The sequence below is a fragment of the Daphnia pulex genome, chromosome 11, assembly GCF_021134715.1.
Source record: "Daphnia pulex isolate KAP4 chromosome 11, ASM2113471v1".
In the NCBI taxonomy this organism is placed as follows: domain Eukaryota; kingdom Metazoa; phylum Arthropoda; class Branchiopoda; order Diplostraca; family Daphniidae; genus Daphnia; species Daphnia pulex.
In genome coordinates, this window is record NC_060027.1 from 4,184,981 (window position 1) to 4,212,204 (window position 27,224).

The 27,224-nt window shown below is 37.6% G+C and overlaps 4 protein-coding genes and 2 long non-coding RNA genes across 8 annotated transcripts; 3 read left to right on the plus strand and 3 right to left on the minus strand.

Moving 5' to 3' along the window:
* The first annotated feature begins 181 nt into the window (after nucleotides 1–181).
* Nucleotides 182–1,046, plus strand: LOC124206964 (tetraspanin-9-like). Its single transcript, XM_046604192.1, has one exon. It carries the CDS (start codon nucleotides 261–263, stop codon nucleotides 990–992), a length of 732 nt encoding a protein of 243 aa, XP_046460148.1. The 5' UTR covers nucleotides 182–260; the 3' UTR covers nucleotides 993–1,046.
* Nucleotides 1,047–1,464: 418 nt separating this feature from the next.
* LOC124207025 (26S proteasome regulatory subunit 10B) lies at nucleotides 1,465–3,274 on the plus strand. Its single transcript, XM_046604270.1, has 8 exons — nucleotides 1,465–1,657; nucleotides 1,731–1,810; nucleotides 1,883–1,922; nucleotides 2,002–2,202; nucleotides 2,270–2,454; nucleotides 2,521–2,644; nucleotides 2,700–2,800; nucleotides 2,869–3,274. Exons 1-8 carry the CDS (start codon nucleotides 1,573–1,575, stop codon nucleotides 3,220–3,222), a joined length of 1,170 nt encoding a protein of 389 aa, XP_046460226.1. The 5' UTR covers nucleotides 1,465–1,572; the 3' UTR covers nucleotides 3,223–3,274.
* On the minus strand, nucleotides 3,262–4,548 carry LOC124207026 (26S proteasome non-ATPase regulatory subunit 8-like). The gene is made up of 6 exons (XM_046604271.1): nucleotides 4,339–4,548; nucleotides 4,205–4,277; nucleotides 4,045–4,147; nucleotides 3,791–3,983; nucleotides 3,538–3,723; nucleotides 3,262–3,470 (listed from the first exon to the last, which is right to left on the minus strand). The coding sequence occupies exons 1-6, from the start codon at nucleotides 4,447–4,449 to the stop codon at nucleotides 3,336–3,338; spliced, it is 801 nt and encodes a 266-aa protein (XP_046460227.1). The 5' UTR covers nucleotides 4,450–4,548; the 3' UTR covers nucleotides 3,262–3,335.
* A 215-nt stretch (nucleotides 4,549–4,763) lies between these two features.
* On the plus strand, nucleotides 4,764–8,170 carry LOC124207064 (DNA replication licensing factor mcm5-like). The gene is made up of 14 exons (XM_046604326.1): nucleotides 4,764–5,012; nucleotides 5,071–5,197; nucleotides 5,260–5,388; nucleotides 5,453–5,625; nucleotides 5,690–5,930; nucleotides 6,003–6,246; nucleotides 6,308–6,501; nucleotides 6,562–6,702; nucleotides 6,766–6,942; nucleotides 7,004–7,119; nucleotides 7,189–7,317; nucleotides 7,489–7,631; nucleotides 7,692–7,819; nucleotides 7,882–8,170. Exons 1-14 carry the CDS (start codon nucleotides 4,858–4,860, stop codon nucleotides 7,981–7,983), a joined length of 2,199 nt encoding a protein of 732 aa, XP_046460282.1. The 5' UTR covers nucleotides 4,764–4,857; the 3' UTR covers nucleotides 7,984–8,170.
* A 3,850-nt stretch (nucleotides 8,171–12,020) lies between these two features.
* Nucleotides 12,021–16,120, minus strand: LOC124207102. 3 transcript variants are annotated; one of them, XR_006879760.1, is made up of 7 exons: nucleotides 15,693–16,120; nucleotides 15,366–15,574; nucleotides 14,566–14,798; nucleotides 14,041–14,508; nucleotides 13,520–13,928; nucleotides 13,132–13,423; nucleotides 12,021–13,022 (listed from the first exon to the last, which is right to left on the minus strand). It is a non-coding gene; the product is annotated as an uncharacterized LOC124207102 (long non-coding RNA). The 3 variants fall into 3 exon arrangements; XR_006879761.1 differs by having other exon boundaries at nucleotides 14,573–14,798; nucleotides 15,729–16,119; XR_006879759.1 differs by having other exon boundaries at nucleotides 14,573–14,798; nucleotides 15,693–16,119.
* Nucleotides 16,121–17,989: 1,869 nt separating this feature from the next.
* On the minus strand, nucleotides 17,990–18,837 carry LOC124206981. The gene is made up of 4 exons (XR_006879708.1): nucleotides 18,666–18,837; nucleotides 18,506–18,604; nucleotides 18,355–18,414; nucleotides 17,990–18,215 (listed from the first exon to the last, which is right to left on the minus strand). It is a non-coding gene; the product is annotated as an uncharacterized LOC124206981 (long non-coding RNA).
* Between the last annotated feature and the right edge of the window lie 8,387 nt (nucleotides 18,838–27,224).

Here is a 27,224-nt window from a genome sequence, read left to right on the forward strand (position 1 = left end):
ATAGCCGCGGTGGACGATTTTTCGTGTACAACACATCTGTAAACGAAATCTACATCACATAATGTTTGCCATTAAGCTCAAGATTCTTATCTCTCGTCAGGGCGTTGAGGGCGAGGCATTTTCTTATCTCGTATAACCGTTTGCTATCTGTTGGAGAAAAATAAAACAGCGTTTTGGTTTTCATCATCTCCAAGTGAATACCAGTGACAACCACTCCACCAACTCCACCAATCAATGACAAAAAAGTGCTGAGCGTAATAATGAAGTGGAAGGTGTTGCCAATTCTTTTCGCCTTGGTTTATGCGGTGACAATCCTCCTTACTTTATCGCTAGTCTTTTCCGTAGAGACTTTAAACAGTTCGACACCGTTCGTCAAAGACATTTTGTTTTTCACGTTTCCTTTAATCGGTGGATCGCTGTCATCCTACGCCTTTTACTCTTCGCTTCTCTTCACGTTAGCCCCTACCAGTGTGATAGGATGTCTTATTGCCTGCATGAAATCACCCCCTCGGACCTTGGTCAATGCATTTTACACTTTCCAGTTAGTCATCGGGATCGTCTTGTTATTTATGCAAGATCAATCTGATAAGAGATTCGACCTGGAAGTGGAGCTAATCGAATCCATAATGCAGTACGATCGCACTAATAATTTACAAGATGCGAAAAAATGGGATGTGACGCACCGCAAGTTGAAATGTTGCGGTTACGATGATTACCAAGACTGGTTCGTCACACCGAACGAAATGAGGACCGATGTTCCAGATTCCTGCTGTTTATTACCGATCAAACGGTGTGGTGTGGACGCGTCTAGGAAAGGCCGCATCGAGGAGAAGATACACACGCGCGGATGTTATCCACTCATATGCGACCGACTGAGAAATATAAGATTCATTTACCTGAGCGTTGTGTTTCTTATTCTTGCCATTCCCTCGGTTGTGTTTGCTCGCAGAATCCGGTCGTGGGTGCTAGCAATTAGACGACAACGTGATTGAATGTGAATTTAAAAAAAAAATGCAAATGTCTTTAATAAAATTATGTTTGACCGTGTTTGACAAATAAATTATTCGAAGTGTTATATCGGAGACGAGATTTTAATTTTTGAAATCCCACAGCAGATTTATTCATTTTCGTTTAATAATACCCCCGCTAATACTAAAATTGATTTGTATCCTTGCAAATTACTACAAAATTATATGATTTTTTAAAATTTTTTAACCGACTGTAAACTTGAAAACAAAACACAAGAACACATGCCATTGAATATTTTTATTTTTTTCTTAATTATTCATAAATTCGCAAAATGCGCTGCTTAGGTAAAAAAAATTTAATTTTCGGAATTTAAACAGTTATTCAAAATTCCCAAATAAATGTTAGGCCTATTGAAATTTTTGAAATGTTTTATTTTAAGACATGATGGGCCCGTGCGGGGCCAATCGCCATCGGCGACGGTCATTTCGGCGACTACGGCTGCGCTACGCTAGAAGAACGTTAGGGCAACCACGTCTGTGTTTGGCAATTGTGTATGCATTCAGTAACATTTTCGCCCTGTCATTTTCATTTTCACCGCTCAACATGGACCCCGTCCGAGAAAAAGGCCTTCAAGATTATCGCAAAAAACTTTTGGAACATGCTGAAGTTGAAGGAAGACTTAAAGAGAGTAAGTTTTTCAATTAAAAATTTTAGTTCATGGGTTGACTTGAATTCAAACACTTTTTGTGTATCACCTCTAGTGCGAGAACTGTTGAAGGATCTTACAAAGCAATACGATAAATCGGAAAATGATTTGAAAGCACTTCAAAGTGTTGGCCAAGTAAAAGAGAAATTAATTTTGTCTTTGTTACGGAGGAAAATTTAATGTGGTATTGTTTTTTCATGAATTTAGATTGTTGGGGAAGTCCTAAAGCAGCTGACGGAGGAAAAATGTAAGCTCTCAAAAGTTTTATTGACCTTTTTATACAGAATTTAAAGTTGTAAATAATAATATTTTATTATTTGATTTAGTCATTGTCAAAGCTACCAATGGGCCTCGCTATGTTGTTGGATGTAGACGTCAGTTAGATAAGGCTAGACTAAAGTCAGGAACTCGTGTAGCTCTGGACATGACAACACTGACTATCATGAGATATCTTCCACGTGAAGTTGATCCATTAGTGTACAACATGTCTCATGAAGATCCGGGAGATGTTACTTACTCTGAAATTGGTAAAAACAAATATAAATTGAGGATGACATTTGACCCACATAATAACAATTTAACACAAATTTAAAGGTGGTCTGAGTGAGCAGATTCGTGAGCTAAGAGAAGTGATTGAGCTACCACTGTTGAACCCTGAATTATTTCAACGTGTTGGCATTACTCCACCCAAAGGATGTTTGTTGTATGGACCACCAGGCACTGGAAAAACTCTCCTTGCGAGAGCCGTTGCTAGTCAACTCGATGCCAACTTTTTGAAGGTAGGTTAAAGCATTGCAAACCAAAACTACTCGATTTTACACAATTCTTTTAAATGGCACTTAAAGGTCGTTTCCAGCGCCATTGTAGACAAATACATCGGCGAGAGTGCCCGTCTAATTCGTGAAATGTTCAATTATGCAAGGGATCATCAACCTTGCATTATTTTCATGGACGAAATTGATGCAATCGGTAAGTTTTTTTATTCTTCCTAAAATGCCATTACTCATTATAGTTGGTTAAACAGGTGGACGCCGTTTCAGCGAAGGTACTTCGGCTGACAGAGAGATTCAACGTACGCTGATGGAACTCTTGAATCAAATGGACGGATTCGATTCGTTGGGACAGGTTAGCTTCTTTTGTTTTTTACCTTATTGAATGTGTAACTAATGACAGGATGAATGATAACATTATAGGTAAAAATGATCATGGCTACGAATCGACCGGATACCCTAGATCCTGCTCTACTTCGTCCAGGTCGTCTTGATCGAAAGATTGAAATTCCCTTACCCAACGAACAAGCACGTTTGGAGATTTTGAAAATTCACGCCGGACCTATCGCGAAGCATGGCGATATCGACTATGAGGCTGTGGTGAAGTTGTCTGACAGCTTTAACGGAGCGGATTTGCGAAATGTGTGTACCGAAGCTGGTCTGTTTGCTATTCGCGCGGAAAGAGATTATGTGATTGAAGAGGATTTCATGAAAGCAGTTCGTAAAGTGGCAGACAATAAGAAACTTGAGTCGAAACTTGATTACAAGCCAGTTTAAAAATGTTCAAATACCCTTCTAACGATAATAAATCTCAAGTTTGAATGAGAAACGCAGCCTTTTATTTTATGAAATTTTCAAGTACATTCAAGTTATTTAACGAGAATACAATCTTACACGATCATTTCTAGTTCACGAGCGTACTCTATTGTCTGCTTAGCTAAATCAAGCGCAGTCAACGACTCATCACTCTTTTTGACGTCAATTTGGAATAGATAATATTCGCCAGAATTCATGGACCATTCTCTCTGTGGATGAAATTTAAAACAAATTATTACCTCATAATCTGTCAATGACCTAACAATTTTTACGTACCGTGTTCCCATATTCTTTCATAGTGTTGATATTAGTGATGCTCAACATTTTTGCAGCTTCGTTGAAATGGATCTTATCAAACGATTTCTCCATGCATGCAGCTATTTCATCTCGGATAGTGTCCACCAAAATGTCGAGAAAGTAACTGTAGCTTGGAGCAGGGACATCTTTTTTTGCTTTGAATATCTGATAACACAAACCGACATACCAAGGCTTAAAATAATCAATAATAATAGCTTGTAAACCGAAATACCTTATTGTAGCATCCTTCCATCAAATATTGCTCTAAAGAAACAGGATACCGGATAAAGACATTTTTTTGAATATCATTGGGTGAAAGAAGTTCAAGTTCTGTATGAAATTCTGCCACACGGTTCTGGGTAAGTAGCCAAAGCAAATTCAAACCAAGAAGCTCATACTTCAAAGAAGATTCCTGGAGGAAATTGCTAAAAATTAACAAGAAAATTAATTGTGGTTTCAAATTGCTGTAAAGAAATTTGGTTTAACCTGTAGTCCAAATAGTATGATTTCAGCTGTGCCACATATCTTTCAAATGCTGGAATATCTTTAGCAGAGATGCTGAACAAGGCACCCAATTCCAAGACACCACCTTACATCATTATATTTTAGTTTAAGTTGTTATAGTCGGTAAAATTAAAATACTTACGACCAAGTTCGAGATCAGCTTTCACCAGAGGAGCACCTACCGACGGTAAATAGGCGATATGTGTAAGGCCAACCTATGCAAAAACATCTCTTGTTACAGTAAGTGATTTTAAGGGGAATAGTGATTTGAATTACCTTTAGTTTTTCGAGTATCTCAGAACACTTCTTGACATCCGTGAAACCTTTCTGGTATTCAATTTTTAGCTGGTCGTTCAAAGCACTTAATTCTTTCCGTTCAGTTTCCATGGTTTATCAAACTGATTTTTTATTTTGAAGAAGGTGGGAATCTACAATTTGACGTGACTCTCAAAATTTCCACGTCGATTCGTCTGCAATAGCATCAGAATTTCAGATGCAACATTGTAGTTGACACAACTATTATTTCGTCATAAATAAAATCATATGCATTAAAACTATTGGGGTATAAATTAATTTTAAAAATATAATTATTAATGACTTAATGAAAGGAAAATTTAAGCTTAATGGATATTTAAAAGTACAGCTCAGGCGGCAACTACCTATATTTTGGCGCTAACGAGACAAAGTAAAAGTGCTCCAATCTCCTTCAGTCCTTCTGCTCAACAGTTGTCCCTCATTCTCTTGTTTGGCTTTGGCTCCTATCAAGTTTGACGATAGACTTAAATTTTGCTAAAAATGGAAGGGTTTGACGATCCGGGAATTTATTATTCAGATAACTTTGGTTCAGAAGAACAGGCTAATGAAACTGCTGTCAACAACCAAGCTATCAAGAAAAAATTTAAAGACTTCATTCGGCAATTTCACGAGGGAAATTTTAATTACAAATACAGGTAGTTTGCACTATCAGTATCACTTGACACCTTTTAATTTATTTTTGTGAAATTTTAGGGATGCCCTTAAACAACAGTATAACCTTGGCCAATATTTCTTGGAAGTTTCAATTGAAGATATTTCTAGCTTCGATGAGTTGCTCGCTCATAAGCTTCAAAAGCAACCATCAGATAACTTGCCTTTGGTATATCTCTTAAAATTTATATTAAAAATGTGTTATTTTGTAACATTTATGATGTATTACAGTTAGAAGAAGCTGCTAAAGAAGTTGCAGATGAAATAACTGCTCCTAGGCCTGAAGGGGAAACTGTTGTCCAAGACATTCAAGTTTTACTGAAATCAGATGCCAATTCTATTTCTGTTCGAGATTTAAAAGTATGGAGAAAGTAACATTTTGTTCTAGAAGACCAGCTATTAATTTTTACTTTTGTTACATTAGTCAGAACTCGTGTCACAGTTGGTTAAAATCCCTGGTATCATTGTGTCTGCAACTGGTATCAAAGCCAAAGCCACAAAGATTTCTATCCAATGCCGATCGTGCCGTAATGTAGTTCCAAACTTGACTATTAAACCTGGTCTCGAGGGATACATTCTTCCTCGCAAATGTGCCTCGTAAGTTATTTATTTTCTTTTTTCCCTTCATGCATCAACTTAAAATTAAATTTTTTTATTAAAGAGAGCAAGCAGGAGGAGCCAAATGTCTATTGGATCCTTATTTTATTATGCCAGATAAGTGTGAATGTGTAGATTTCCAAACTCTGAAATTACAAGAGTTGCCTGATGCTGTACCACAAGGTGAAATGCCACGACACTTGCAACTCTTCTGTGACCGTTATCTTTGCGAAAAGGTAGTACCTGGAAATCGGCTAACTATTCTAGGCATCTATGCTATCAAAAAAGCTGGTAAAAGCACCAGGGTATGGCTATTTATGTTAATTTTCAAATTAAATGAAGTGGAATACTTAAAGTTTTATACGTTTTTTATACAGACTTCGGCTCGAGAGAAAATTGCCGTAGGTGTTCGCAGTGGTTATCTACGCGTAGTTGGTATTCAAGTAGATAATATGGGAGCTGGTAGAAGCAGTACTGTCCCCATTACATCCGACGAAGAAGAACTATTTCGTCGTCTTGCTGCCTCGTCCAACATTTATGAACGCATCGCCCGAAGTATCGCTCCTAGTATTTACGGGTTCGAAGATATTAAGAAAGCAGCTGCTTGTCTTCTCTTTGGAGGTATGTCGATTGAACTTATCAGTAATGATCAATTTTCGTCTAACGTTCGATGCGTTAACAGGTTCTCGCAAACGCATGCCTGATGGTCTAACTCGACGTGGAGACATCAACGTTTTACTTCTGGGAGATCCAGGTACCGCTAAATCGCAGTTGCTAAAATTTGTTGAAAAAGTGGCCCCCGTAGCAGTGTACACGTCTGGAAAGGGTTCTTCGGCAGCTGGTCTTACGGCTTCCGTCATCCGCGATCCTTCAACAGTAAAATAACTATTCTGAATAATGTATTTGATTCTTAATTTAACCACAGATTCTTTATAGCGCAATTTCGTTATGGAAGGAGGTGCTATGGTTCTTGCTGATGGCGGAGTAGTGTGCATCGACGAGTTCGATAAGATGCGTGAAGATGATCGTGTAGCAATTCACGAAGCTATGGAACAGCAAACCATTTCGATTGCCAAAGTATTACTATTTATTTTAGAAAATGTGATAAGCAGGTTAACTGAGTGCCCTTTTCTTTTTAAGGCTGGTATTACTACCACATTAAATTCACGCTGTGCAGTTTTCGCTGCGGCGAACTCTGTTTTCGGGAGATGGGACGACAGTAAGGGTGAAGAAAATATCGATTTTATGCCGACTATTTTGTCGCGTTTCGATACTATCTTCATCGTTAAAGATGAACACAACGAGCGCAGAGATATGGTTAGAACAATTTCAAACACGTAATAATGTTTTGTATTTTAATAGTTTGCTCCTTCAATAGACTTTAGCTAAACACGTTATGGGTATTCACATGAACGCTGTTCAAACTGGTGAAGATTTAAAGGAAGGAGAACTGAGTCTCTCTTTGCTCAAGAAATACATCGGGTTTTGTCGAAGGTATGAGGCAACCTTTTTTACCCTTGTATTCGATGGATGAATTGTCATCTTGATCTTTTTTCGTTTCAGTCGTTGCGGACCCCGGCTCTCCGAAGCTTCTGCCGAAAAGCTGAAGAACCGATATGTCCTCATGCGCAGTGGTGTACGAGAACACGAAATGGATACAGAAAAGCGTTTAAACATTCCCATCACTGTCAGGTAATTTGTTCAGCCTTGGTTGATAAATTTAATTAGATTATGATGATTCCTATTAGCTTAAGGCGTTATCTGATTTCTGAAGCATAACAGGGGCCAACTGACAAGAAAATTAGGATTTATTTTCACAATTCATGTATTGCCAATATTTAACTTTATCATTCTCGATTGTAGGCAGCTGGAGGCTGTGATTCGGTTATCTGAATCCTTGGCAAAGATGCAACTCCAGTCGTTCGCTTCCGAAACCCACGTCGACGAGGCCTTGAGGCTTTTCCAAGTGTCCACTTTGGACGCTGCCATGTCCGGAAGTTTAGCTGGTTTGTGCAAACTTATTAATCTTGATATCACAGAAATTTTCAATTGGTGTCTGATTCCAGGTGCGGAAGGATTCACTTCAGAAGAAGATCAAGAGGTGATTTCACGTATTGAAAAACAACTGAAACGTCGTTTTGCTATTGGTTCGCAGGTGTCGGAAAATAGCATCGTTCAGGATTTCACTCGCCAGGTAGCTCACATTGTCCAAATCATTTTATTAAGCATTCATTGATGTTCCATTAATTATCTTAGAAATATCCTGAAAGAGCTATTTTTAAAGTGATTCATTGTATGATTCGCCGCGGAGAGTTGCAACACCGTATGCAGAGGAAAATGTTGTATCGCATTAAATAATAACGTACTTAAACTTTCTAATTACCCGATATTTTAAACTTCTTTGTATAATGCCTGTTCTGGCCGCATCACCAGACAGGTAAACCCTCACCGTCATTCTCAACCTAATACATCTGAATCAACTGAAGCCGTTTAGATTCATCAATAAATTGCAGCTCAAAGCAAATAAAAGATTTGCAATGTGTAATGCATAGCTTGTGTTAATTCAAATTAATTCGCAGTGTTGTATGCATAATAATTTATTTAGAATTTATAGAATAGAGTAGATTTATTGTGATTAACATTCACGCATATACGCTCTAAAATGCGCGGAAGGTAGGCAAGTTAGATAAGGTAAATTTGTTAGGTAGTTTAAATGCCCTTAATTCAGTTCAATCAGTTCAATTTCAATGATCGTTAAGAAATTTTTGACGCGGAAATAAGTGATACAGTGTAAAACAGAAAGTTCTGATGCGCAGCTCGTTTAATTGAAACATAAAGCTATGTTAAATGATGGGATATATTGCAATCGAAATCCCAAATTGTAAACCCAACATAATATTAAAATTATTTCCTATCAAAATCGTTTGTTACAAATCGATATGTTCAGGCCCAACAGCTGGACGTTCAGGGCAGGCCCACATAGAAAGTAGGGCCTGAACGCCGGGGCCTGATTCTGAACGTCCATGACCCACTTGTTATCCGATCTCCGTTGTTAAACTTTTTAAAATTTGTTTTGAAATTTGTGACTGCTGTGCAACTAACTTAAGATTAAAAACTCAATATTAGATGTCGCCAGTGTCGCCCATGTTATGTTGTTCTTAGGCTATGTTGTTCTTACATCCATGCTTACAGTTACATCGTTAAACGAGGCGAAATGTGCGAAACAAATTGTAGCTAATTTTATACTTATGTTCTTTTGATTTCAAATACCAAATTGAACTTCGTATCTTATGTAGGTTTATCTTTACCTAGTTTCCTTATTTTTATACTGTAACAACTTATTTCTTTGAAATTCTAGATGTATACTGTCAGTCATTCTAACAAGTTGACTTAGCGCTCAGTCAATTTCCATCCATTAGATCCCCATGCTGTCAAATGCCATGTTTGAAGCTCACATATTGAGATATACTGGAATAGAGGACATAAAGGAATACAAATGTATCGATATAAGATATTTCCCCAATACTGCTACCTGATGAGCTACCCGACCATTACAAAATTTTCAGATTTTCATAATACATAGGTATTCTAACTATTCTTGCTCATGAACTATAGGATCTTTTCTGAATCTTGAAATTTTGGTGGCGTACCCTGCAACAGCATGTTTGTTGTTTTGGTTGTTTTTACTTTGGTTTAGAAGGCAACCCAGCTAAGAGATAGGTATTGTTTTATTTCTCATAGGTAAATTTGTGTAAATTTGTAAATAATGTAGAATTTCCTTGTCCCATTTCCACTTAGAGTTTCAGAGACATTATGAAGAGTGTGAAGTGAAACCTGCCATGAGTATGTTCATATACCAGATCTGCTTGATGAAAGTCAAATGCCTTACTAAATTCATCACCTATATGATAAAGGTAAGCATCAATACCACCTATCACTACGCTAATGCAATACTTCATGACACTTTCTTTAGCATCAGGAAATTTATCTCAATATGGAGAAATACTGTTGGTTGCTGTGAATTCCATTTTTGCGGTTTTTTCATCATGAACATTTCAGTGTGCTTCTTAAAAAAGGTAAAGATTGATATGCATTATTCATTTATATATTTTCATTAATGAAAAACATTTTTTTTTACAGAACACGCAGTTTCTTTATGGAATCGTATGGTCCTGGCAGGCACGGAGATTCTTGTGCCAATGCTGACCTTTGTCCATGACGGAAGAGGGACTTCCACCAACGTTCTTCTCCATCATTATCTTAATGACGCACGCTCATCTAGCTTCCCTGCTTCTATTCTAAACACAATTTGTTTTACTTCACTGGCGACTTGGCGAGTTTCTGGACCACTTCAGTGATCGCTTCCGTCCGCTGTTACACACCTGCAGTCACTCACCACGGGATTATGCCCAGGTACCCGACAATTCATTTTTTTTTGTAGATCATCTACCAGTATTATACTTGCTTTAAACCTTTTGTCTGTGTAAGAATTCCTAAATCGGGCCCTTCTTACGCGCAAGCGCAAAGAAGTGTTACTTAGACGTTTCTTTTATCTAACACTAGATGGCTTTTCGATAATTTTCAGCTGTCAAAAGAGTCAGTTTCAGTTACTTTGCAAATCTCTTAAACATTTATCGGCAGCTATTGTGTGAAAATTTTTTAGTGAAAACTGACAATAACTATTCCACCAACAAAGCTCACTTGTTGGATTTTTAATAATGTGTTTTTTTTTCTACTTCCGGTTTTCTCATTTCTGTCAGTAGTTTAGTTAATATTCATCTGACGTACAAAAGAACCACATATTCGTGATCCTCGTCAAATTTGTGGTTAAGTTCATGTTTTTTTTTGTACGTTTTCGTACTTCCGGCTTTGAGAATTTTCCTGAACTATAGTTCAGGAAAATTCTCGATTTTGACCAAATTTTGGATTTCGTTTAAATCACACCTAATCGACCCCAAATTTCATGGAGATCACGAATATATAGTTTAATTTGATGACAGCTCAATGGTTAAGGCGGTGTGGTTACTTCCGGTATACTTCCGGAATTTTTTAAAAGACTAGCAAGTGAGCTTTGTTATGTGTTCAGTTCTCAATATTGCAAGCTTGATTTTACGTTTAAAAAATTGCATTTTTAAATCTTTGAGCTAAAAAACCTGATTATTGTTTTGTAACCTTGTATTGTATTTTAATCCTATCCAATTTTTTAAAATCTGATATAGAATGCGCCAACAAAATACTTCTGGCAATGGAAAGGTACCATCACTGGCAATGGAAAGGGACAATCACTGGCAGTGGAAAGGGACAATCGCGACCGGCACCGAGACTCATCATCAACGTGTATCATCTTATTGTCGGTATAATTTCGTTTGTGTTAGTGTTAGTTAACCCGTTGGTTGCCACGCCTTTGTTCTCCCCTAGCTCCTTAGCACGGGCCGCGCTGTTCGGTCTCGTGGTTTTCATGCCGCGGGGTCGGACAGTCGCACCAGCCCAAAATTCGCCGCAAGGCGCCTGTTAGGCAATGCACCATAGGGACTTCCCCCTTGTCGATACGGTGATGGATTCTAGAGGTTGTGCATTCCATCTTCTCCTGTCACCGTGTCAGCCCGGACTTGTCAGCAATGGCAAGTCCCACCTTTGTCATGGATCCTTCGGACGTGACGCGTAGAGTAGTAGAGAGTACAATCTACGGGTTGTATGGCGTGGCAGCCAACGGGTTAACTTAAGTGTATGTGTGTATATGATGTGTATGTATGTATGTGACTGTAAAATGTGGTGGAATTGTGGGTGGAGGTGGGACAATAAAGCAATTCTTTTTTAAATGTTTGTTCATAGACAAGTTCGGGATGCTGAGTTGCACAACCGCAAAATTAGGATCGTGCGCCAACGAGTTTTTGTAACGTTGTGGGGATAGTAGAAAGCGGGTTTTTTATTATTTAAGCATAGAATTACTTATCTAATCTTAGAAATGTTCAGGATTATCGTTGTTTAGAACATTCTGCTTTTTATAGAGTAATTTTAAATGTATAATTCAGCTTAGTTTACCCATTAAAATTAAAGAAAGTCCAAGCCTGGGATGCTGTTTAGTCTTTTCTTGTGTGTTTGAGCTTGTCACTTGTCAGCAGATCTGTCAAAAAACACAAGAAAAGACTAAACAGCATCCCAGGCTTGGACTTTCTTTAATTTTAATGGGTAAACTAAGCTGAATTATACATTTAAAATTACTCTATAAAAAGCAAAATGTTCTAAACAACGATAATCCTGAACATTTCTAAGATTAGATAAGTAATTCTATGCTTAAATAATAAAAAACCCGCTTTCTACTATCCCTACAACGTTACAAAAACTCGTTGGCGCACGATCCTAATTTTGCGGTTGTGCAACTCAGCATCCCGAACTTGTCTATTGTGTATTTAATAGTTTGTAACAGAAGATTGAAGTTTTAAATTTTATACATTAGTTTCAAAGGGACTTGGTAATTTATTTTAAGAGTCTGTAGATCAATGACTAAAACCGAATACAATATTTGCCTTAAAGTCCATTTGCTACGCAGTTGATTAAAAATTTAAGAGTAAGTTTAAAACAAACACCTAACAGTATGTTTCTTTCGTAACTTGCCCAGAAAATGAAATTCGTCCAAGCACCGTCAAAAGCTCGTTCGAAGCGACTGAAGCAACAGTAGCTCTTCTAAAAAAAAAATCAAATAAGTTGCAATGTTAAAAGGCTTGGAGGTGTTAAGAATTTACAAGATAATTACTCGCATAAAAAACATTATCCTCATTAAAATCAAATTTGATTTACATATATAAATTTCGGATAGGGTACTAAATCTTCTTGTAGTAAGCTGGAGAGGCATAGGTTGTGATATAATATTCAGGTGCCTTAGTGTTGTCAGTAACTCGGGGCAGAGTAATACTTCGGAGCTTCGGTAAGTAATGGTATAATACTCGGGTGCCTTAGTATTGTAGTAAACAGGAGCTTCAGTGTAGTAGCTGGGGGCAGCGTAGATTTTGGTGTAGTAAACTGCGAACCTCGGAGTAATAATTCGGATCACCGTAGTACGATGAAACAGCCGCTGTGTAGTAATAAATACTGCCTCAGTTGTGGGTATGTAGCTGGAGCAGAGTAATACTTGGGAGCCTCGGTGTAGTAAGCTGTGGCAGCGTAGGTTGTGGTGAAATACTCCGATGCCTTGATGGTGTAGTACTTGTGGGCCTCGGTATAGTAGCTGGGATCGGAGTTCTTGTGGGCCTCGGTGTAGTAACTGGTTGTTACGTATGACGTTGTGTAGTTGGGCGGCGACGTTACGGTTTGGTATCCGCCATCCCATGACACACCGGTACAACAGTGGTCAACCCAGCAATAAACGATAACCAACGGCAGAACGACGCCATAGTTAACTGAACAATACATGATTGGAACATTAATATAAAGTTATGATTGGCATATTAAAAAGTAGAAAAAAATTGAATTGATATAAAACTCCATGCAAAAAAAAAAAACATTTACCGATGATTGAGAATAGGAAGAATGCAGTTGATGACAAATATTGTGCTGCAGTTGTTGCCGGGTCGGAGATGCTCACTCGGCTGATCTCCATCGCCTTTTCCCTCTCCTTTTATACGACTTTTTCTCGTCCTAATTCACCTCTTAAGCTTTACGGCTATTGCATCCACTTGATAATGATGCAACACGTGGAATTCTCTACCCAACCTCGGTGGAGTTCGGTACACCAGTGGTCGACCCACTATCAACGATACAACATCCAACAGCATGCGTAGCAGCACGACGCCAAAACTAACTGAAGAAAATTTAAACATTAATTTTTATTTATAAATGATTAACCAACAATCTAAATATGTGGAATGATTCATAAATGTAAAAACAGCATATTTACGCATGATTGCAAATTGGTTGCACGATCAAGACTGCAGTTGGTGACGAATAGAGTACTATAGTTGTTGCCGTGTGTAGTAAGGTGGAGAAGAGTGGGTTCTGGTGTAATACTCGGGGTCTTGGTGTAGTCAGAAGCGTCTGACTAGTAGTAGCTTGGAGAGTTGGAGTAGAGTAATACTTGGGTCCATCGGTGTAGTAAACTGTGGCAGCATATGTGGCTGTGTAACATTCAGCCTTCTCAGTGTAGTACTTGGGGCGTCGGTGTAGTAACTGGTCGTTGCGTTTGATGTTGTCTTGTACTAAGATGGCGACGTGGCGGTCTGGTATTCGCCATCCGCAGAAGACATCGGTACCCTAGTGGTTGACCTATCCATCAACGATTACCAACAGCAGAACGACGCCATAGTTCACTAGACATAAAATAATTTGAACATTACCATTCAGTCATAAGTGGCATATTAACAAATACAAAAAAAAAGTTGAATTGATTCAACACTCCATGTAATACAATCGAATATTTACCTACAATTACGAATAGGAAGAATGCTGTTGGTGACAAATAGTACACCACAGTTGTTGCCGGGTCGGAGATATGCACACTCGACTGATCTCTGTCGCCACTTTTTCTCATCCTTATTCACTTCTTAAGCCTTGCGGCTATTGTACCTGCTTGATAATTATGAAACACGTCCCGTTCTCACCCAACCTCTACACCACATGACACGTTTTACTTAATGATCTACGTGACCTTCGAAAGTGAAGGAAATGCAAATCTTTCATCATGCAGGTTGACGTTGCTGGGGATGGGTCTACAAAAACCAATATCAAAATGAATACCAAATGAATATGTACCACTTCCCGTTCTCACCCAACCTCTACACCACACGACACGTTTTACGTAATAATCTCCGTGACCTTCGAGCGTGAAGGACATTCAAACTGGCCTTTCCTTCCACAGGTTGACGTTGCTGAGCTGAGCTGGGAATGGGTCTACAAAAACCGATATCAAAATGAATATCAAATGGTTAAGGTTAAAACGTTACTCACTTTTTACCAATTGACATTTGAGTCATTTGACTCGTTTCTTCGGTGGATGAATAAATCTTCCATTTCGAACCGTTTGAAGGACAGTCGGCTTTTATGAAAATATTCCTCTGCAACCTTGTCTAAGTTTCAAACACATGATCAATCCATATTGATGTTGTGCACACAGTTGAGCCTTGTTAGAAATGTGTTGTGTTGGACACCAACGAAGAAGAGATTTCACCTGGCTGTTGAACCTAATATTTTACAAACTGAAATTACTATTAGGGAACAGCTAGATTTCTAATGCAACACATGACAGGAGGAGTAAAGTTGAATTAAGTAGTCCCTCAAAATTATTTTGATACAAGAAATTTTACAAAGAATAAGTCTACAGTAAACCAGATTTCCGATGTTACTAGATTACATCACGAGTCCAAATGCTCAGTTTTTTGCAAGGTAATGACGAAAGCAGACTAAATTTTCCTGAATCATTTACGGAACTAATCAATCAGGGAACAATAGCCTTGTGCTGCTAATCATAATAATAATAATAACCAAAGTGAAATTTAGGGGATCCTCTTAACGGAATAACACATTTACAATTTTTATCTGAATACAATTTACACTTGATGCAAAGACCTTCCCATCTGCACTAATAGTTCTTACAGATGTGATTGCAGCATGGTTTCAAACGAGACAACCATTAGGAAAACGTAAGTGGTACTCCCAAATATCACGAGCAGTTTTTTTTAGGTATTCCGATGTAAAAGTTTTTAGATTAAACACCACCAGGCGTTCTTAGTTTTCATTGACATATTTACCAGTAATTTTTAAGGAAGACTTGGAATCTTGGATGTTTGGTTTTCTTGTAGGTTCTCTCCACCTCGGGCGTCGGGTGTCCAAACACCACACTCCAAATTGAAACGGCAGACGACGATTAATTGTTGCACCAACGTTGCCAAAATTTGTTAATGTCCTTGCCCCAGTCCTTACTCAATTTTTTTTTCTTGTAATTTCGTAATTTCTTGAGCTGAAATTGAAAAAGTTAAAACTTGTAAATTTTTAAAAACTCGAAAGGAGTTCTTATTTAGTTCTTATTAAGAAGGAAAATGAGAAAAAATGCTAATTAAAAACAGAAATCTAATTACAATTTATTTTGGGATTAAATGCTAAAATGACCATACAAGAGTCGTTGGGAGTTGATAGTCAGATGAACATGCCACATCAAGGTATAAAATAAAGTAGACGTAAAAATACGTCTCTTAATAATGTAAAACAAGAGCGGGTCGGGTAGGTGAGTCGGACAACGCGTCACATAGTAAACGAAGCACTTTGAGACCGTGAGTTCGATTCCCCTGGTGAGTATAATCGTTTCCATACCCAAGGGATGTCTGCAGTGGTCGGTCTGGTGAGTAAGGTTGTCTGTAGTCACATGCGACAAGATACCTTATCAATGTAGGCGAAGAGACTGGGCATCCGATCTCTTAACAAAGATTGGTGTCTACGGCTAGAACAGTTATCTCTTCCTAGGCCGCTTGTTCACGCAAGTTACACTAGATAGGTGGAGCTAAAAATAAGCCGAACGACCACAGCTCACATCTCCCCGCTTTTTTTTTTTTTTTACTTTCAATAGACAAGTTCGGGATGCTGAGTTGCACAACCGCAAAATTAGGATCGTGCGCCAACGAGTTTTTGTAACGTTGTGGGGATAGTAGAAAGCGGGTTTTTTATTATTTAAGCATAGAATTACTTATCTAATCTTAGAAATGTTCAGGATTATCGTTGTTTAGAACATTCTGCTTTTTATAGAGTAATTTTAAATGTATAATTCAGCTTAGTTTACCCATTAAAATTAAAGAAAGTCCAAGCCTGGGATGCTGTTTAGTCTTTTCTTGTGTTTTTTGACAGATCTGCTGACAAGTGACAAGCTCAAACACACAAGAAAAGACTAAACAGCATCCCAGGCTTGGACTTTCTTTAATTTTAATGGGTAAACTAAGCTGAATTATACATTTAAAATTACTCTATAAAAAGCAGAATGTTCTAAACAACGATAATCCTGAACATTTCTAAGATTAGATAAGTAATTCTATGCTTAAATAATAAAAAACCCGCTTTCTACTATCCCCACAACGTTACAAAAACTCGTTGGCGCACGATCCTAATTTTGCGGTTGTGCAACTCAGCATCCCGAACTTGTCTATGGATGTTTTACGTTCAAACAGTACTTTTCCTCTACCGATTGCAATTTTTTGCACGTTGAACGATTATCGAATTAAATTAAATGTCGGATCATCGGGCATAATTGTGGTATTCACATTCTCATTTATGACAGGATTGCAGCAACACTGGCAACCGCTGGCAACAGACGAAAAATGCCAAAACAACCACACGGACATGTAGTGAAACGGCAGCTGTCGATTGTAACGACAAGAATAAATAGGAAAAATAGATTCACTAACTAAACTTGACGTCCCACTTTAATCTCACCAGTTTTCGATGTGCAAATGAAGAATGAATTTTCTGATTTCGACTAGCTAGTCCCAATATCAGGGTCAGGTTTGTTTAGCGTTAAATTAAATTGAGCAAGGAAACCATCGTTCAAATTTAACTTCAATTGTTAACTCGTAGTCTGAGAGAACTGAAGCCCTTGGACACTCCCAGGAAATGATTTCCGTTTCAATGGTTAATGTCCGATTCGTCGTTATGTTGCTTTAAGATAAGTCATCGTCGGTGAGTGCCCGAGTGGGGCTCATGCCGCGACAAAGCTGCTAGCCAAAACTACATCAACAGTATTTCTCTTCAAATTTCAATTTTCAGCAAGTCGCTGCATTTTCATAAACCAAAAGCATTTGTTATCTATATTATTATATGTCCAATTCTACCATTTATCATAATCATTCAACAAATTATTAACTGTATTCTTTGCATTTTTGAATGACAATTTTCTCAACTACTACTCTACTAGTTATTTATTGATTTCCCATTAACATTACGGTTTACGGATTACTAGCAAGAAAACTTGCAATAAATTTTGCGTGATTTGCAGGCAAAATGAAACTTTCTTTGGCGGCATTAATTATTAAGGTTTATAATTAGACAAGAATTCGAATTAAAATTTGAAATGCCTTCACGTAAAAACCCATTTTTTCTTTTGATTTTCTAATTAAACAGTAACCACCTAGCGCTACACTTGAGACCTAAAACTACCCATACCAGCAAAACGAAAATCCACTCAGAAACCCTTCGGGTAATAAAATAAGAAACAAGAAAAAAAAACCCTAAAGAACTTAACACTCACATAAATATCGGCATTGAATTTTATAAATCTTTCGCTCAGTTTCCACCCATGGATTCAGTCACGAAAAATTTGCGAAGGATAAATCTGAAGGGAGAATAGAAACATTTTTTGAATGTGCAGTTTTCGGAACTTCTGACTCGGCTCTATGGTAAACGGGTTTATTGGAAAGACCCAAGACTAAAACAGGATTACCCTGAGGAACACCCAGCATGCTTCAATAAAAATTAGAATAGTTATGTGGGAAAGTCGATAGAAAATATTACTTTCTGGAATTGGCTGATGAATACGACAGATCCGGGCAAATTTCTGTAGAAAATTGTGATGTGCTTCGAAAACTGGAATGACTTTCTCTTCTGCTCCGGAAGCAAACCTGAACGTCCAAAAAGATGCAATGAAGAACAAATCATAGTATTAGAGTCCGACTTATTTCGTGCCTCGTAACCTCAGTGTTCAAAAGGACTAAGGATGTATTTGTTTTTAATGATTTACTGATAGAAATGAAAGGATACCTCTTGGTTAGACTCTGACGTCCAAGGTGCATGAAGTCTAGTAATCTGATCGATACTAACCTAAATTTCACACATAAATAGGATTACAAAATATAAGATTTTAAATCGAAAAACAATCTGGAGTAGGCCTACTCATACAACTAGTACTTACAGTAAGAGAAAAGTCCTACAAGGATTCCATTTTAAAAATTAAAATGTTTTCTACAGAATCAAAGTGCCCGCTACACAAGACAAATGGATTCCTTTGGCCCTGCAAGGATGTCAAAAGTGTCAGCACAAAGACGATAAAACACCAAACCATCAATAATCACCTCCACCTCGTGCCGCACGTCATGCCACACTTTCCAGTAACGAAATTAATACGGACTGAAAGTGATAAAAATATTTACGGTTTTTCTTGGTGAAGAAAGCATTGTCATTCATCGTAAATGGTAATGTTCGGGCGTTCGGCGGTCGTTCCAGTGTCGAAAACGAATAGGGCTACTATTGGTGATGTAATTTCGTCAAGCTCCTAAATTGAAACTACATGAAATAAAAATAAATACGTAAAATAATAAAAAAAAAATTAAAATAAATAAATGCTGGTAAACAAAAAAATGTTAACGATAATCTAGTGATAATTGTGTCAAATAAAATTAGTTTCGACTTTCTCTTAGTTCACATTTCGCTCACTTGCCTGACAGCAGCTCCGAAAATCATCCTGGCAGAATCGGTCGTTGATTTCCACAAGAGTTTTCGAAGGTTGACCAGATCTCGCCTCGTTCTCGGTATTCCCTTTCCCTAGATTCGTTCACACCGATTTATAAATGATAAAACATGATGCAATTTTAGGCAAGAGCGCTAACGCCTAGCTTGTAGCCAATACGATTTAGAGCTACTTAAATTTGGCTCGCTTCTCCTCAGTCCGTTACATAATCTTCCACGATTTTAATTCATATTCAAGCCAAAACATTGATTGGATATGTTCTTTCAGAATGCGGAAGCCCCCGAGACGCAATTCAAACCATAAAAACAAATTTTTTATTTAAAAAATAAAAGTTTTCCATGGAAAGGGGTTCGACCCAGTTCAAAGGTACCCCTATAATGTTCATGTGTCTACTTAAAGTTTAAACAAAAGAAAAGAAACCATAAGCAAAGGACTTATTTTAAACACTTTAAAGGATGTTTCGAATTATTTCATTTAGCGTCGACAGACGCATGAAGTACAGACTGTCTGTCTGTACCTGTCTGTACCTGTTTGTACCTGTCTGTACCTCATGTTGTACCTACCTCATGTTGTACCTGTCTGTACCTGTTTGTACCTGTCTGTACCTCATGACAGAAGACTGGACGGAACAATTTTACAGCCATCTAGTGTCAAAATTCACAACTATTTTTTGTGCTGGAATTACACAGGAAGCAAATGGACATTAAATTCGCAGAAATCGGAAATAGACAACAGAAATTAAGTAATTTTGTGAATTTCTTGTTTGAAATATAAGTGAAAAATTTTTCTGAATTGAAATATGCAAATCATTTCGAAATTAGAAATGTATAAATATAAATATACGCAAAAACCGCGGTAAACTGCATACATGCTAATCAAAGATGACAGAGCAGAATCTATAAAGAACCCACGAAAACACCGCGTAAGGTACTGTTGAACAAATCAACTAAAACCCAAAACTTCAGCAACAAAATGTTTACTTCACTCGCTGTGTTCACTGTTGGAATATTCTTACTTTACGGATGGGCGTTGATTATCGATTTATTACAAAGTGTGTTTTTATCAGACAAAACTACCAAACATGTCACACCAAAAGAAACCAAAATCGAAAACGCTAAATCAAAAAACGAGGAAAATAGTCAACTTTTGGAACAGGCAAACTACAAAATGACTGAACTGAAAGCGAACTTTGATCTACAAAAATCAATCCTTGATAAAGAAAAATCCGATTTAGTGGATGCGAATAAACTCGCAAAAACAGACGAGGAAAAAATTAGACTTTTAGTTTTAGAGCAGACTAAAACAAAACTGACGGAACTAAAAGCGAACTTTGATCTACAAAAATCAATCCTGGATGAAGAAAAATCCGCTTTAGTGGATGCGATTAACATCGCTAAATCGGAAAAAGAAAAAACTAGCAAACTTTTGGATAAAATGCAAACCGAGTTCACGAGATTTAAAGCGCACTTCAATGATCAAAAATCCACTATCGAACTCGAAAAATCTGCATTGACGGATGCAGTCAAAGCTGCTCAAACGGAAACGGAAGATAAGAATCGACTTTTGGAACAGGCAAACACCGAATTGATGAACCAGAAAGCGCAATATGATCAGCTAAAATCCAACTTCGATGAAGAAAAAGAAAAACAAAGCAAACTTTTGGATGAAACGCAAACCGAATTGACGAGCTTAAAAGCGCACTTCAATAATCAAAAATCCACTATCGAACTCGAAAAATCTGCATTGGCGGATGCAGTCAAAGCTGCTCAAACGGAAACGGAAGATAAGAATCGACTTTTGGAACAGGCAAACACCAAATTGATGAACCAGAAAGCGCAATATGATCAGCTAAAATCCAACTTCGATGAAGAAAAATCAGCTTTAGTGGATGAGATTAACCTCGCTAAAACGGAAAAAGAAGTAAAGAGCAAACTTTTGGATGAAATGCAAACCGAGTTCACGAGATTTAAAGCGCACTTCAATAATCAAAAATCCACTATCGAACTCGAAAAATCTGCATTGACGGATGCAGTCAAAGCTGCTCAAACGGAAACGGAAGATAAGAATCGACTTTTGGAACAGGCAAACACCGAATTGATGAACCAGAAAGCGCAATATGATCAGCTAAAATCCAACTTCGATGAAGAAAAAGAAAAACAAAGCAAACTTTTGGATGAAACGCAAACCGAATTGACGAGCTTAAAAGCGCACTTCAATAATCAAAAATCCACTATCGAACTCGAAAATCTGCATTGGCGGATGCAGTCAAAGCTGCTCAAACGGAAACGGAAGATAAGAATCGACTTTTGGAACAGGCAAACACCGAATTGATGAACCAGAAAGCGCAATATGATCAGCTAAAATCCAACTTCGATGAAGAAAAATCAGCTTTAGTGGATGAGATTAACCTCGCTAAAACGGAAAAAGAAAAACAAAGCAAACTTTTGGATGAAACGCAAACTCAGTTGATGAGCTTAAAAGCGCACTTCAATAATCAAAAATCCACTATCGAACTCGAAAAGTCTGCATTGACGGATGCAGTTAAAGCTGCTCAAACGGAAACGGAAGACAAGAATCGACTTTTGGAACAGGCAAACACCGAATTGATGAACCAGAAAGCGCAATATGATAAGCTAAAATCCAACTTCGATGAAGAAAAAGAAAAACAAAGCAAACTTTTGGATGAAACGCAAACCGAGTTGACGAGCTTAAAAGCGCACTTCAATAATAAAAAATCCACTATCGAACTCGAAAAATCTGCATTGACGGATGCAGTTAAAGCTGCTCAAACGGAAACGGAAGACAAGAATCGACTTTTGGAACAGGCAAACACCGAATTGATGAACCAGAAAGCGCAATATGATAAGCTAAAATCCAACTTCGATGAAGAAAAAGAAAAACAAATCAAACTTTTGGATGAAACGCAAACCGAGTTGACGAGCTTAAAAGCGCACTTCAATAATAAAAAATCCACTATCGAACTCGAAAAATCTGCATTGACGGATGCAGTTAAAGCTGCTCAAACGGAAACGGAAGATAAGAATCGACTTTTGGAACAGGCAAACACCGAATTGATGAACCAGAAAGCGCAATATGATCAGCTAAAATCCAACTTCGATGAAGAAAAATCAGCTTTAGTGGATGAGATTAACCTCGCTAAAACGGAAAAAGAAAAAAATAGCAAACTTTTGGATGAAACGCAAACTCAGTTGATGAGCTTAAAAGCGCACTTCAATAATCAAAAATCCACTATCGAACTCGAAAAATCTGCATTGACGGATGCAGTTAAAGCTGCTCAAACGGAAACGGAAGACAAGAATCGACTTTTGGAACAGGCAAACACCGAATTGATGAACCAGAAAGCGCAATATGATCAGCTAAAATCCGCTTTAGTGGATGAGATTAACCTCGCTAAAACGGAAAAAGAAGTAAAGAGCAAACTTTTGGATGAAATGCAAACCGAGTTCACGAGATTTAAAGCGCACTTCAATAATCAAAAATCCACTATCGAACTCGAAAAATCTGCATTGACGGATGCAGTCAAAGCTGCTCAAACGGAAACGGAAGACAAGAATCGACTTTTGGAACAGGCAAACACCGAATTGATGAACCAGAAAGCGCAATATGATCAGCTAAAATCCAACTTCGATGAAGAAAAATCAGCTTTAGTGGATGAGATTAACCTCGCTAAAACGAAAAAAGAAAAAAATAGCAAACTTTTGGATGAAACGCAAACTCAGTTGATGAGCTTAAAAGCGCACTTCAATAATCAAAAATCCACTATCGAACTCGAAAAATCTGCATTGACGGATGCAGTTAAAGCTGCTCAAACGGAAACGGAAGACAAGAATCGACTTTTGGAACAGGCAAACACCGAATTGATGAACCAGAAAGCGCAATATGATAAGCTAAAATCCAACTTCGATGAAGAAAAAGAAAAACAAAGCAAACTTTTGGATGAAACGCAAACCGAGTTGACGAGCTTAAAAGCGCACTTCAATAATCAAAAATCCACTATCGAACTCGAAAAATCTGCATTGACGGATGCAGTTAAAGCTGCTCAAACGGAAACGGAAGACAAGAATCGACTTTGGGAACAGACAAACACCGAATTGATGAACCAGAAAGCGCAATATGATCAGCTAAAATCCAACTTCGATGAAGAAAAATCAGCTTTAGTGGATGAGATTAACCTCGCTAAAACGAAAAAAGAAAAAAATAGCAAACTTTTGGATGAAACGCAAACTCAGTTGATGAGCTTAAAAGCGCACTTCAATAATCAAAAATCCACTATCGAACTCGAAAAATCTGCATTGACGGATGCAGTTAAAGCTGCTCAAACGGAAACGGAAGACAAGAATCGACTTTTGGAACAGGCAAACACCGAATTGATGAACCAGAAAGCGCAATATGATAAGCTAAAATCCAACTTCGATGAAGAAAAAGAAAAACAAAGCAAACTTTTGGATGAAACGCAAACCGAGTTGACGAGCTTAAAAGCGCACTTCAATAATCAAAAATCCACTATCGAACTCGAAAAATCTGCATTGACGGATGCAGTTAAAGCTGCTCAAACGGAAACGGAAGACAAGAATCGACTTTGGGAACAGACAAACACCGAATTGATGAACCAGAAAGCGCAATATGATCAGCTAAAATCCAACTTCGATGAAGAAAAATCAGCTTTAGTGGATGAGATTAACCTCGCTAAAACGAAAAAAGAAAAAAATAGCAAACTTTTGGATGAAACGCAAACTCAGTTGATGAGCTTAAAAGCGCACTTCAATAATCAAAAATCCACTATCGAACTCGAAAAATCTGCATTGACGGATGCAGTTAAAGCTGCTCAAACGGAAACGGAAGACAAGAATCGACTTTTGGAACAGGCAAACACCGAATTGATGAACCAGAAAGCGCAATATGATAAGCTAAAATCCAACTTCGATGAAGAAAAAGAAAAACAAAGCAAACTTTTGGATGAAACGCAAACCGAGTTGACGAGCTTAAAAGCGCACTTCAATAATCAAAAATCCACTATCGAACTCGAAAAATCTGCATTGACGGATGCAGTTAAAGCTGCTCAAACGGAAACGGAAGACAAGAATCGACTTTGGGAACAGACAAACACCGAATTGATGAACCAGAAAGCGCAATATGATCAGCTAAAATCCAACTTCGATGAAGAAAAATCCGCTTTAGTCTCGTGCAAAGAAGATATCAAAACTTTGACGGAAGAGTCTCGCAATCAAAAGGAACTGCTATTGAAATTGACCGATGAGAAAAATGAAGTGGTACATTCTGCAGCCACTGCCCGACAACAAGCTGAAGCGCTTGCCATTGAACAAGCTGCAGCACTGACAGAAGCTCTGAAAACATTACAACAAGCTGTAAGACATGCGAAAGAAGAAGCACCATCTGATTTGTCAAAACCGGAAGATAAAGAAGATCCGGTTGGAATTAATGAAACTTTAGAGGAATGGTTTGTCAAACATGGAGTGTTAACTAGAGTACCTCCAAAGACTTGGATCCAATTACTGGAACACTCTGGGTTTTTGATAGAAGAAAAGGCTTCGCATCTCCGAGAAAAAGCTGACAGTCTCTTCCATGATGATCCTAAAGCAGACGACAACACAAACAACCAAAATTAAAACACATTTCTAAACAATCGTAACAGGAAGAGGCTAATTTAAAATGTTTTTGGTCTGCTTACTTTCCTCTTCAATCGTTTAAACATTACCTGTATTCTTTGCATGTTTGAATAAAATTTTTCGTAACTACTCGATTAACTTACTCGATTTATTTCCATGTCATATTCCGTATTCCCGGCAAGAAAACTCATGGAACTTTCTTTGACCGCATCGTTTTCTTTCGTTGCGTCAAACCACTTTACCTGTTGCCAAAATTAGTTTTGTATAATGAAACATCAGAATACACTTGCTGTAATGGTCTTAACGAAAATCATTTACCAAATAAGGATAATTCTTTGGTTGAACTTCTCGTGGCTCAAGATAGACAATGAAGGAAATCTCTCCATTCAAGGCCATATCATGTAATCTATGATTCTGGCCAAGATTTCGAACTTCGACTGCACATCAGACACCAACTTCGACTGCAGCTCAGACACCAACCAACATTGGAAAAACCTACGAAACAATAAAGGTGAAATGCAATTAAAGAAAAATAAAATATTGTAGACTAAACACATGAGCACTTAACTTAAAAATTGACACTTTCCAATAATTGTTTCTACAGTCAAAATTTTCTCAGAATTCCTGTTAATAAGACTTGACAGATTCTCAAGCAGGGAAACACTGAAATTCAATACCACAATGAATTCCAGAAAAAAAAAAAAACTACTTTTCATTCCCACTTCTCCCAGAATTCCAGAACAAACTACTCCCAAAAAATTTCCAAAAAGAACCTACTTTCACCCAAGATGTCTTGATACATTAGAGCTACTGTTCCAACAGAAAAGAGTTGGGGCACTTTCTTCTTCACCACTCCAACTAAAAAATAACAATTTGATGCAGTCAGGAACCTGGAAAGAATAAAAAGGATATGATTATTAGCACTTTCATATTAATTAACCCCATGACAAACCATTTAATTACTTATGATAACTACATTAATATTAATTTTAAAGGAAAAGTACTTCATTTTATATACATCAAACATATTTAACCCATCTTTACATAAAATTGCTGGAAAATATGTTGAAGCAGTTAAGGAAATAATTTGAATGGGGAAAGCTAAAATTATGTCACCACGCCCACGACCACAAAATTAACGTTATTGAAAACTTAATTCCACAAGTGGGAATTTCAAAATTTTTTAGAAACACTAAGCCAATTGGAACTTCGATGTAAAATTTTCAATTTAATTTAAAATTTCAATTCTTAAGAGACAAATACTCTTTGTACACCAGCCACCAATCAGGCATCAACAGAAAAAAGGGAGAATAAACCAGACAACAGAATAAATTCGTTAAGCAGTACGAAAATTCTCTACTAGGTATCATAAAATGGCAGCCGATTCGACAAAAAGCATTTCGGAAAATCCTACAAACCCAGTCGATTCGGCAAAATTGCATGTTTATGACGCATAATGAATGCGACACTTGCGACAGTATTAACGTCAGCAATCGACCCCCGTTGATGGGTGACTTCTAAAGGGACTCTATGCCGTATAATAAATTTTAAAAATAAATACAATTACCTTTTAAAAGCACCATGTTATTTGAAATCTTGATGGGGTGCGACAATTTGGGAGTTTCCACTGTCTTGCGAATACGCAATAGGGGAAAACATGTGGCGACCTCCCTGTCCGTTTTGCAAATGCTGCCGGCTTTGGTCACCATTTCTTCTCAGCTGGCCATGCACAGAGGGTTCGAATTTACAAAGCGAATATTCCCTCAACGATTAGAACTGAAATTTCCGGAAAAACGAGACATTCTTCCTCATCTTGAATGGTTCAAAAGGTAGATCAAAGCGGGCAAATTATTCTTGGGCCATGATGGAAATCTTGAACCACATAGGGCATCTATTGTGTTTCATCGCCTGTGTGTTTCGAGATCTATCGGAAGAATAAAAAGCTCATTAAGATGGATTCAAAAAGAAATTTTAAACAATTTTCTATTTATACCTGATGCTTTAGTCCTTTGATATAATAGAGGCAGAGAGAATGGAGGTTAAAACGGGCTTGGTAGTGGAGAACCTGTGCGGTAAGTAACTTTTTCCGACGTCTGGTTCTTATGGAGATTAAGTAGAATGTTATTGTGTTCCAAACATAAAAACCTACTTGATTCTTATTGCCTCGTTATAGGGAACTTGTGTTCTCTCAAAATAGGTCAATGCACTTTATCTCTATCCCAAAAGTATTTTCTCTGCCCTCTCTAGTTCACACAGTTACACAGTAAACAAACAAGTACTCAGAACAATGAATACTCCAAATATCTAGGAAACAGGAGAAGATTAATGCAATACCTGTTTTTATTTTCGCCATCATTCTTCAAAATAAAACAACAAAATGTAGGTCTGGATTCTAGAACCTAAAAGGATAGAAGGAATGATCAGGAACAATTATTCTGAGCAGCTTGCCAGCTTCATAATTAACATTAATTAAAGACATTATAGACATCATTTATAGATAAACAATGCGCTGTAAT

Coding starts and splice junctions, on each gene's coding strand:
- LOC124207026 (XM_046604271.1), bottom strand. CDS start 4,449: ATGGAAACTGAACGGAAAGAATTAAGTGCTTTGAACGACCAGCTAAAA. Junction 3,984..4,044: donor TCATACTATTTGGACTACAG/GTTAAACCAAAT, acceptor GTTAATTTTTAG/CAATTTCCTCCAGGAATCTT. Junction 3,471..3,537: donor TGAAAGAATATGGGAACACG/GTACGTAAAAAT, acceptor TTTCATCCACAG/AGAGAATGGTCCATGAATTC.
- LOC124207025 (XM_046604270.1), top strand. CDS start 1,573: ATGGACCCCGTCCGAGAAAAAGGCCTTCAAGATTATCGCAAAAAACTT. Junction 1,658..1,730: donor TGAAGGAAGACTTAAAGAGA/GTAAGTTTTTCA, acceptor TATCACCTCTAG/TGCGAGAACTGTTGAAGGAT. Junction 1,811..1,882: donor CACTTCAAAGTGTTGGCCAA/GTAAAAGAGAAA, acceptor TCATGAATTTAG/ATTGTTGGGGAAGTCCTAAA.
- LOC124206964 (XM_046604192.1), top strand. CDS start 261: ATGAAGTGGAAGGTGTTGCCAATTCTTTTCGCCTTGGTTTATGCGGTG.
- LOC124207064 (XM_046604326.1), top strand. CDS start 4,858: ATGGAAGGGTTTGACGATCCGGGAATTTATTATTCAGATAACTTTGGT. Junction 7,318..7,488: donor AACATTCCCATCACTGTCAG/GTAATTTGTTCA, acceptor TCTCGATTGTAG/GCAGCTGGAGGCTGTGATTC. Junction 7,632..7,691: donor CATGTCCGGAAGTTTAGCTG/GTTTGTGCAAAC, acceptor GTCTGATTCCAG/GTGCGGAAGGATTCACTTCA.